We start from the raw sequence: 12,286 nt of genomic DNA on the forward strand, positions 1-12,286 counted from the left end.
TCTTCAAACCTGCAACTTCCTGTCAGCCTGCAACTTAGTCTTTCTGAAAGACACACACTGTTTAAACATCTGAATGCAATATCAATTCTGTAGATTATATTATTAATGCAATGGTAATGATGATGATTATTAACAATAGCAGCAAAATATCTCTCCAATCTCAATACTCCCTCTCTCGACCTCTGGAACACCAGAGGTCACAATACATTGTGTTGGGTCACTCCTCGGCCCACTCAGCTGCTTCCATGTCCATCCATGGCATCATGGACATCGGGGTCACCACTCCCGCTCTGACCCTCTCTAGCCGTCCTCTGGCTCAGCAAATCAGACAACCTCATGTCATCTAAGTGGTCCAGTAATAAACACCAGCTCCCCCTCGAGAACACTCCATGCGTAAGATTAGGTTTTTTCTGCGTCCCTCTCTTGTGGTCCATCATGCCTCGGGCCTCCAGGATCCTCACCCCCCTGTGGTCGCCGAGATCTTGTGTAAAGCAAACCAAACACCTTTTCCTGCACCTCCCTAACTTATCATCTTTGGGACTCTTTAATCAAAAGCCTGATCCTAATTATCTTCTTGACTTATTGACTTGTATTTATATATATTCTTCAACGTTACTCATCATTTTAAAACTCTTAAAACGCTGCTTTCACGTCCCTGCATGCGTTTCCTGTCACTTGCCTTATCTAATCATCAACATCCTGTACACAGAAGTCTCGCTGCTGCAAGGCCTCCACTCTGACCTAGAATCTCCTTTCACAAGAAAATCATTATAAGCGCCTATTCTACTAAAAGATCCAAAAAAAAAACAACCACTTTAATCAATTAAGTTTAAACATATAAGCAATTACTCCTGCATACATTTTATCACAGCTAAACGCTGCCTTGAAACAACTCCTGTGTGTTAACACCAGTGTTGGTCAAGTTACTTGAAAAAAGTAATCAGTAACTAATTACTGATTACTTCCCCAAAAAAGTAATCCCGTTACTTTACTGATTACTTATTTTCAAAAGTAATTAATTACTTAGTTACTTAGTTACTTTTTAAAAACACGATTTACAACCTGAAGAGGTGATAAAGCGATAGATCTTTCAGCCCAATTCTACTTTTTCTGCATAATCCATCATATAAAATGTAATCAAATGGAAAAGTCTCTTTTTTTAAACTTGTTTTATCAGTTTTAATCTTTTAATTTTATGCATCAAGCAAAAATTTAATTATATGCAACATTCTCTGACTTGAATAAATTAGTTTAACATTGAAACCTATTTTCTGCACATTCCAGCACATAAAATGAAATATTTTTTGTGTTTATACTCAGTCTTTCAAATAGATGCAAGTAAAACACAGCAGAAAATAAATAAACTCAAAGACTCAGCGGTCCTGTTGCTCTATTTTGACCTGTAAAGCAGGACTGGGGGTAGGCGGAGGTTTACCCTGGTGCAGGTGTGCCGCGGTCAGTTGAAGAATCCGCGAGTTTCTCTGTGAATTTCCCTTTACGTCGTTGCGCACTCGGTGCTTGCTTGGAAGTTTAGGGTTTTTTTTCCGCTGTAAAAGGTTTTCTTCCCACGCACAACGGACACTAATGTTTCTGTCACTTTTTATGGAATCAAACTCAAAATAAGGTCAGTACTTCCACGCTTTAAACGCTGCACGCTCATACTCTCTCCCACAATCGATTTATGATCCATTGTTGATCTGCACACAGCTGTTGTCACTAACGGCGCACTCGCTTAGGTCACTGTCGTGAGACATTCTCGCAAAAAAATCACGGTTTTAGTAACGCAGTAACGCAGCGTTCCTACGGGAAAGTAACGGTAATCTAATTACCGATTTTGCAATAGTAATCCCTTACTTTACTTGTTACTTGAAAAAAGTAATCAGATTACAGTAACGCGTTACAAGTGACGCGTTACTGCCCATCTCTGGTTAACACTAACTTCATTTTAAAACTCACATTTCCTGTGTTATAACCTGTTTTTGGTACAGCCTTTTTATTTCATCTTGCTCCTTTGATGTAACAATACCTTCTCATTCTAGTTTATCAGACTTAACCAAAATATATGCTTTCCTTCCTTTGGTCCTTCTCTAAAGCAAGAAACTCCTATTCAGTTCCTCTTTTCTGTCACTTGTTACAGGGCCAGCTCAAGTTCAGTTAAACGCTAAATTAATTTGAGGCCTTTTGCCTGGAATCAATACTGTCATGTGTGTTTATGGACTCTATATGTCTGTGAGCGTGTGCAATCCTTCAATAACTCATATCATCTTCACAGTAGATTGGCTAATCATAGCGCTAGCCAAAGGCTCGTGACCCACAAGAGACGAATTGAGCCACAACTCCCTTAAAGGCACAAAATGCAATATGTATAAAAAGTCATTTCTACGTATAAGCTCTCCCCTTTATCCTAAAAATAAATCTATGTAATATCTGTATGTGTGTCTTCTATCCATTAATGTAATTGTCAGTTATTTTCTCTCTTTATTTTACCTTCTTCTTGTTTACCTCTTTGTTTGTGACGTGGACATCCCTAAACCATCCTGAGTTCCGGCTTCAATTTCAACCCAATTGTACCCTCTATTCTCGCAGTCGAACTCGTCTGGGCTTCACCTTCCCACTGGCCCCTGTGCCCTTCTCTTAGTGTCCTTTGTTGTCTTGTGATCCCCAGCAAACACAGTCTGTTTCTTCTCTGTTTCTTCTCCGTTGCTCTTTTCAGTATTTTCCTTTTAGATTAAATCCCAGCCTGGCAAAATATCCCATTCAGTGTCTTTAAACAGTTATGTCACACTGTTCTTACCAGCCTGCAGTTCACCGTGCATTTTCCATCACGTGCTTTTCTTCCATGCTGCTGCTGGTATCGTCAGTGTAGTTTCAGTTGCACTGTCTTTTGCCTGCTGTTAATTCTTGAAGTCCACGATGTTCTGTCGGTCTTCATCAGGAGATTAACTGTCCTATGAGCTTCTTCTCAGGATCGGGACAAGTGGGAGGTCAAGCTGTAAAATTTTAAGCCAAAATCTGGCCTGTTTTCCTCCCAATTCTGTTAATCAATGGTTTTGTACTCAAGATTCTAGGTTGAAAGAAGTCCACCTGTATTGACACACTAAAGCATACAATTAATATCCTTTTCATTTCTTTTCTTAAAACCTCCATTTGCTTCATCTGCCTGGAGTTTAACTCGTATGTTTCTCTCTCTGTGTGCTCACTTGTCACAGTCAGTTCCTTTTATGGGCATGCAAAGTTCCTGTCACACACACCATTTCCTGTCAACCTTGCAGCTGCTCAGAACCATATTTTCTGTTTCTATCTCTCCTGTTTTGTTTTTTTTACAGGCTAATAAAACTCTTGTTTTACTAAGTCTTGATCTAAAACAATTCACCCTTATTTCACGCACACACTTCTAAATATACTAAATTCTTTGCGTTTGTCAGATCGTCTCACACACACACCGCCTTTTCTCTCACACTTCCACTTCTGCACTCACTCTACTATCAACTTTCATAGTGTTATTATTATTTATTATTTTGTACAAATCACACCCAATCACTCAAAACCTGCTACTCACAGCATTCACACACTTAAACTGTGACAAGAGTTGAGGAATATACTCACAACACGCTTTCCTAAGAGTATTTCAGACATGCCTTTCATAATCAGAAAGAGCAAGTCAAAGAAAACAATTGAAACCTCTATTAATTCTCACAGCACACACATAGAATAGAAAAAATAAAACACACCAGCATTTATTGCTGATGAGAGGTTACTCCTAAAAGTAATATGTTAGTCTTAAATATATACAGTGCACTCACTATATTTATATATCAAAACTCAGTCAATTACTATACATTCACTACGGCAACTCAAAACTTTATTTATAGCCCTCTAATGAACATAAATGGCGTCTTAAACACACACTCAACAATGTTTGCAGCAGTATTTGTAAAACCAACTGTGGTTTAAACAGTTCACTGCTGACTAATTTGCATTTTCACACTCACACACACACAGTCTAAAAATAGCTCCAGCACTGCCTCAGACTCCTTTCACACAGAGATCTCTTATTTTATATTACAAAGACGTCTTATATTTACAACCACTGTCACATCTGTCAGCTTTAGCGCCTAAACAATTTCGACAAATTTAAGTTAACGGTCCAACCGATAAAGTCCAACTTTTTTGTGATCAATTAACCAGTATCTGTCCAACAGTTTCTGGCCTCATCTCTAAAATCCCTAACTCAATTTAAAAGCGTCAACCAACCCAAACTTTGCCTGAAGCTCTATTTTTGGCATTTCACAGCCAAGGCTTACCCCGAAGTTTTAAGTTAAAGTTACACGCCCGAAGTCCAACTTCTGCTGGCCAAAAAAGCGCAGACTACCGTTCCAAACGGTAAGGAGACTCTAACTCCTAGTTATTCTGGAGTGCCCCAAGCTCCACAGTGACCAACTGACTATCCCTCTTCGAGGACAATGCCTAAGCGTCCTTGGCATTGGCAAGCGTTACCTCTGAGCACTGTGCTTCCTATCAGTCCAACTGACGTTCTTGAATAATTTATAATACTTTGGAACAACAGTAAAACAGCCAAAAAAGTGTAAGACTGAAGCAGGTCCAACCTTATAACCAATACGGGCTCCACCCCAAACAATAACCAAATTCCCTAATATACTAAAATCACTCAGCAGTCCAACTGCTTTCCACGGTCCAACCGTATTAAATCCTTTAGCGGTCCAACCGCATTCAATCATTTTTAGCAGTCCAACTGCATTAAATCCTCAGTACTGTCATGAGATTCTCATCAAAATCAAAGCAGACATTCCCCAGTAATTTCAGTGAGTAGACTTTAATTTGTAATGTCCAATTTGGCACACTTTGGAAATAATTCAACAGGTAGTGCCTTACCTTTGGATAAGCGGCTTAGAACAACAATGAGAAAAAGAGAGCTGATTATTAGCTCATCAAAACACAAAACAAAATCACAATGAATTATCGGTTAATTTCATTTAAAACAATTCATTAAGTATTTATGTACAATTCAAATTAGTTAATTACATATTTTGTTGGTTTGTTTTCTATTTTAATTATTTTACTGACACATTTAATGAATTATTTAATGATGTATTTATTTAATTCACGTTGCTACTCCTGGCCCTGCATCGCTGTTCATAAATACATTTTATTTGTCAGCTTCACCCATCAAAGTCAGGGGGCGGGGTTAATGCTGATCAAGTCAACACCATTGCTTTGGTCTGGTGGGCGTTCTTTTAGTGGGCTTTTCTCAATACTAAGTAGGCCTACACACCAGTGTTTGGACATGTGTGGACCCAAACTATACTTTTACCCTTTTTTGTGTGTCACCAAATACACTTTAATATTTTCTAGACAAGAATGTAGTGGCATAATCTTTAACCTCGTTTGGCTGCAAACAGAAGTGACAGACTTGAGCAGGGTTCATTTAAAGGCTGACAGAAGTGGAGTGGTGACGGGGAGATGTTTGACAGGACAGTGTTTCAGCCTCCACAGGTTCATGTTGTGCTCCATCAGTCAGTGAAGATGAAGTCAGTGCTGATGAGGCTGTAGAGTGTGTGAGGGATGTGAATGAGGATGATGAAGATCTGATGATAGCAGATAAAAACAGGCTGCAGAGACTTTGAGCCATACAGGGCACACAGTGTGTGTACAGAACAGCTGAAATCATTATGGAGGCCTCACTGGGATATGGAAGCATCACAGTACAGCTTCAGTGAAGCTTTAAACTCTCTGATATGAGATGAGAAATGAAGCAGCCAGAGCTTTTTCATGAGTGGAAATCCACTGTGACTGTGAGCTGCTGCTACAGCCTCCAGATTAGCCAGCAGCTCATCCTGCTCAACATGGACCTGTGGTCAGAGTGTGTGCTGGATAATCCGGCCCAGGATGAGGCCAAACTGACATGGGATGAAATGTCTGTCACATAATTGAGCTTAGTGTAGTTTCATTTCTGCACAATTTAAAAACAACCAAAACTTTGTTCTGTCTTTTCTATGTTATACTGTAGACTTTCTTTGATACTGTGTCCAAAAGGAGCAGCTTTTACTTTGAAGGGGAGGCGTCTCTGTTTCCTCTTCAGGTTGGATGATGGAAGCAAATTAGTAGCTGTGTCCCAAAACGTCGGCTGCATCCTCCAGAGGCTGCATTTGAAGGCCGATTACGTCACAGCCAGGCGATGAAGGCTGTCCGTATTTGTCGACTCCTTCAAATGTGCCCGACAAATGCGTCCTTCATTTCCCCGAATTTGAAGGATTCGTCGGGTGTGTCCTTCGTGGCCCACCATATCCCAGAATTCATAGCGCGGCCCAGCCAAATTTCAGCTGCCAACAATGGCGGCAGCTACTAAGTTTTCAAATTACTCTTATTAATCTTTCTGGGTCACAAAATAAACTTTTAACATATTTTCAGGCGAGAAAGTAGCTGTGTAAACTTCAAATATCTGCTTGGTTTATCAAGACATCACATATTTGCAAAAGTGTGCCGACGTTTTCGGAGACGTCTGTTCCCCACCCGCTCGCTAGCAAGCCGGGGGGTTCAATGGTCACTCCAGCCGGCGAGAGCAGCGGACACCCGGCTTCATCGTTTTCAGACCCCGCTCTTTCGCTACTCAGGTGAAACACGATATATAAGTCACCCGGATAACTTAAAAATGTAATTGTTTGCCTTTTTTCTGTGTTTTATTTGTTCCGGAGTAAATCGGTTTGGCTGAGATCAAAGTTCCTCCGGGATTTTCACACAGCTGAATAAACGTTAAACAGGAAACTGATTAAACAGAAGTGTGAGACGGTCGAGATGTTACGCCAGTGTCCTGTTATATTTTAGATAGCAAGGAGCAGACGGCCGAGTTTATTAAACTCCACCAACACAGCGGTGACGCAAATCTGAAGGCTAGACCGTCCCATTTCACAGCCTCGCACTTCCAGCCTTTTCAGTCTTTGAAGGACCCGGCCCACGTAGACCGCGAATACCGGGTCCTCCGAAGGATGCAGCCGACGTTTTGGGACAAAGCTAGTGTGTGATGTTCTTTCAGTGTTGCACTTTGTAGACGCTCCCTGAGCACTGGTCTCACAGCCAGCTGCACATAGAGACCAGTGTTGTTAGTCCAGGTCAGAAGATGACTTGTTGGAATGAAAATGAGCTTGTAGTTTGTCTGCTTTAATAATGTGACTGGAAAAAGGTGTTGGACTTCAAATATGTCCATTTCTTTCACACTTCACCTTTAAAAGTGAAGCCTTGTGGTTCCTGGAAGGAAAAACACGACTTTTTCAAGTCTTTGTCCTGTTTTTATGATAAATGTACGACTTTACTGTGAAACATTCAGAGTTTTTTCTCTTGTTGTGTTTGTTTGAAGCTGCTTCCTGTTGGCTTCAGCTGTTTGGAGTTTCCATTTTCTAAACTTCTACATTCTGAACCTTCTTCAGCTCTGAACAGATGATGAAACACTGAATGATTTCAAGCTCACACTTTGTCTAATAAACTTACATCTTTCATTCTTTATACAGATTGTGGAACTGTGGTTTGTCAGAGATCAGCTGTGATTATCTGGCAGCAGCACTGAAGTCCAACCCCTCCCATCTGAGACAGCTGGAGCTGAGCTCCAACAACAACCTGCAGGATTCAGGAGTGAAGCATCTGTGTGGTTTCCTGGAGAGTCCAGGATGTGGACTTGAAACTCTGAGGTCAGTCAGCATGTTTTAGTTGTGCTGAGATGAATATGATGTGAAAGTTGTGCTGACACTAAACTGCAGACATCAGGCTGATATTATACTGATCCACACTGAGGATCTTCATGGTAAAGTCTGTTTTCTTCTTCTCTGGTTTAGTCCATTGACTGCAGCAGAACAATGTTCACATTTCAAACAGTGAGACTCAACGTATGGCCCGCGGCCCACACGCGGCCTGCCCACCTTCCCTGATTCAGAGAGAGGGGACCCTGATTAACTGTGTAGTGTTCTTCCTCACAGTTCTAAGTATCAGACACAACAATGAATAATCCACAGCTGACTGTCTTTAGCAGGTCAAAGGTCACGGCACACAGCAGACAGTGGGAAATATTATAACTCTGATCATTTATCAGCACATATCCATATGTATAAAAACAAAGCTGACACTGTGAGACTTGATCAGAGGTGTGATCATCACAGCAGAGGCCTTTGTGTCAAAGTCACTGAGGATCAAACAGAAACACATGAAGCAGATTTTCCTGTTCTGGCTTTTTATAGCAGATAACCTTCAAAATATTCTGCAGTCCATCAAAAACTGAAGCAAACCATGAATCAACATGTGAACATGAGCTGATGCTGCTGAAGTGAAGCAAAGTTACAGAGGTTTGATTACAGACACAGCTGAGAGTTTGTAATCTGTCATCATTTTAAAAGGTTTACATTTCTTCAGTATATCCACATTTGCAGCTGCTACCTCAACCTCCACTTGTCCAACACAACTGCTGTCCACTGCCTCCATGACATTGTGATTTTGCTGTTGGTCTTCTGTCAGATCTTCATCAATCACTTCTGCACGGGGCACACCTTCAGACTCTGCAGCTGCATAACGAAAGCCTGTAAGATAAAATTAGACATAAGGTAAATGTACACCAATATTCCAATGACAGGTGTGTGATTCATCTGGAAGTTATGTGCGGATTAGTGTACAGTGATAGCAATTTAGTATGTTTTTAGAGGGGGGGGGGGGGTTGTTTACCTCCGATGGGTGCTCTTTTTCGCTTCCGTTGCGTACGCCTTGAGTGCCGGTCCGAGTCTGATACAGGTATGTCGTCATGCCCCATGTGCAGTGTTGGTGCCCAGTCTGGATTTGTTACATCCATTTCATATGCTGGTTTGCCTGCAATAATGCCAAATCATAAGCTACTCAGTCGACATGATGTGGTTCTGCAGCATCACACATTAGCATGTTTTATCTCATTATCTATGACCTCAGCACATTGAAAATAACACTAAAAGCCTTTCAAGAGTGATATGAATTCATTTAGAACTCACCGGAAAGAAAATGCCGTGAGCAAACCAACAAAAAGCTGGGGATTGCAGAGAACTCGATATCCGCTCGTCTCACCGTTGCAATCCAAGCCTGACGTCTTTGTTTAGTAATATCGGATACATGGGATCCCTCACGTTGCCTCCAGGATGGAAAACGATGAAAAGAGAGCCCGTTATCCAGCTTCTTGCCTTCACGATCGTGTGATCTAACGTTGCAACCGACAACACAACACGTACGATCCATAGCTGAAATGGTATCCTTTGGCTGGCCTACTGTCATGGCGGAAGGGGGCATGGCCCATCTCCCGTGACATCACGCTCCAAAGCCCTATAGGTGGGAAAATGTACCATGTCGACCAATCAAAAATGATATGGAAACATGACATTTGGTTGTTTAGCAAAAGGGGGAAGTTTTAGGAGTGACCGGCAAGAGAGAGCGAGTGAGCGAAAGAGAGAGAGAGTTTTGATACGTGAGAGATTTGTGACGTTTACCGTGTTTGGTCTCAAGTTAGTTTGTTGTCTTGTGTATTTAGTGTGTAGCTGTTGTTTTGTTTTGTGTGTCAGTTCTACTAGTGATCGTCACAGTTGCTGCCTTAAAGCCAACAAAGGCAGATTGCAGTGTAAACGCTGAGTGACACACCTGCTGTCAGACCTGCAGGTTTATCCCTGTGCTGTTCTCATATGTGTTAGAGTGACACAAACTATTGTTTGACACCTGATTGTTCTGTAAATAGTTTGAAATGATTATATGAAAAACGTCTGAGCCTTGGCTGCATTTTTTGGTAAATAGTACCATATAACTTTGTTGTTTGCAAAACGTGTGCGTATTTTTAAAAATGTACAATCTCTATTTGCATTTCAAGTTATGAAGATGATTCGTTAAACATGTGTGTGGTTTTTACAGTCAAAATATCACTTTCTACTTGTATTTTAAATTTTGTCTGAATTTAGATAAATTGTGCTGATACAGTTGGTCAAAATGAGAAAATAACAGATTGGCAAGATAAACTGTTTTTAAAGGTAAAATATAGAGGCCACATCAAAAGTAGTCAAGAAGGGTTAAAGGCTAAAAGCAAAGTTGTCACCAAGTACTGTTTATATTTGTGTGTATTGCTGCAGCTTTTTTGAGTATTAATTTGGTGCCTTTGTGTGAAATAATGGTATTGTGAGTGATCCATATAGTCACAAAGAATAGCCACTTGTTTCTGTGCTACCAAAGTTCCCCGGCTTTCATTCAAAATGTGTTTATCGTCAGCACCTGCACATTAAACTACTTAAACATTATAAATGTCTTCAAGCTCACACTGAGGCCTGTGGGGTACTATCAGCCACTGAGACAGTACACACATTTATATGTGTTTGTATATGAATATTTCATACTTTAAGACTGCCTGTTTATTTAAGGGAGATGAACAAAATACATTGGAATTGTACAAAATAATATCATGGATGATAAATTAAATAGATTTTAAGTAGATGCTTGTGCATTCTTAAAGTCTTATATGTTGAACTGAACTATGTGATCTGTTCAAAGCCTTAATCTTAATTTGAAGTGAAATGTGCATTTTGAGTTTATACACTATGTATATAAGGCGACCGTTTCCTTTTGCAGTATTTTTGTGTGGTGTACTTTTCTATGTCTTAACAAAAGGGGAACAAAGGTGTTTAAGTTCACCTAGGATGATGTGTTTTAATTTTCACATGGTCTTGCTTGAATTTGACCCTGACAAAGGCGTATGAACTCTGTCAGCTGTTTGGAGTTTCCATTTTCTAAACTTCTACATTCTGAACCTTCTTCAGCTCTGAACAGATGATGAAACACTGAATGATTTCAAGCTCACACTTTGTCTAATAAACTTACATCTTTCATTCTTTATACAGATTGATGGACTGTGGTTTGTCAGAGATCAGCTGTGATTATCTGGCAGCAGCGCTGAAGTCCAACCCCTCCCATCTGAGAGAGCTGGACCTGAGCTACAACAACAAGCTGCAGGATTCAGGAGTGAAGCATCTGTGTGGTTTCCTGGAGAGTCCAGGATGTGGACTTGAAACTCTGGGGTCAGTCAGCATGTTTTAGTTGTGCTGAGATGAATATGATGTGAAAGTTGTGCTGACACTAAACTGCAGACATCAGGCTGATATTATACTGATCCACACTGAGGATCTTCATGGTAAAGTCTGTTTTCTTCTTCTCTGGTTTAGTCCATTGACTGCAGCAGAACAATGTTCACATTTCAAACCTTCAAAGAAGAAGAAAAATCCTCCACTGGATAATTCACTGTGAAACTCTCCAACTCTTCATTCCACCTTAAAGTCTGTCTGACACTGAAATCCAAAGCAAAATGTGCGTTTGCTTTACAGACAGCAGTCCAACACAAACATACACACATCATCCAAAACACAGTCCAACATCCAAATCTCCTCCACTGCCAGCATGAATGATGGGAAAGAGAAGGAGGAACACTCTGACATTCAGGGTTAGAATGAGTTTCATGAAGCAGACTGTGAAGATCAAAGCTGCATTAGAAAGCTTACATGAATGAATGAGTGGACAGAAGTGGACAGAGATCATCTGAAGCACTTCAAAGGCTTTAAATCAGCACATTTCTCTTTATTCTTTATCAACTCTGTTAGTTTCTCTCAGTTTTCTGTGGAATGAAGCTAACAGCAGGCTAATAAGATGCTGACCAATAGGTTTCTATTAAAGGTTGTAATTTGTATATGAAAAAGTGCTTTGGCTCAGCAGGGATCAGCTTACAGGTAGAATACAGCTGCTGGATGGGATTAGCATGTCATAGCTATCTACCAAACTGCTAACTGGGGGATTTCAGGCCATCTATGGATCATTTTTGCTAACTGTTTATTCAGCTTAGGCTCACAGGGCTGCAGCCTGTGCCCTAGCTGTCATAGGGCAAGAGGCGTGGTCCACCTGCACAGGTGAGCAGTCCATCACAGGGCCAACAGAGAGAGACAGAGAAGCACTCTCTCACATCCACACCTACAGCCAATTTAGAAGCACCAATGAACCTAAGCAGCATTTCATTGGACTGTGGGAGAACATCCAACCTCCACAGAAAGGCCAACAAGCTTCAACCTACAACCTTCTTGCTTTAAGGCACTAGTGCGAACCACTTTTCCCCATTTCAGCCCAAATCCTGCATCTTCCTGTTTCTGACTCCAGGCCAGCTCCACTAACACTTTCTCATCAGACACTGCCACCTAGTGGAGGAAGTCTTAGTTCCATTTGAAGCTTCAGATGACAGTTAGTTCCT

The 12,286-nt window shown here is 40.9% G+C and overlaps 1 protein-coding gene across 1 annotated transcript in view; it reads left to right on the plus strand.

The window, feature by feature from the left end:
* Positions 1-12,286, plus strand: part of LOC143416814 (protein NLRC3-like) — a 233,180-nt gene that overhangs the window by 215,799 nt on the left and 5,095 nt on the right. The window contains exon 12 of the mRNA XM_076882437.1: positions 7,524-7,700. Coding sequence (XP_076738552.1) covers positions 7,524-7,700 — 177 coding nt within the window. The remainder of the gene's footprint in view (positions 1-7,523; positions 7,701-12,286) is intronic.

This window comes from Maylandia zebra, linkage group LG3 (genome assembly GCF_041146795.1).
Source record: "Maylandia zebra isolate NMK-2024a linkage group LG3, Mzebra_GT3a, whole genome shotgun sequence".
NCBI lineage: Eukaryota > Metazoa > Chordata > Actinopteri > Cichliformes > Cichlidae > Maylandia > Maylandia zebra.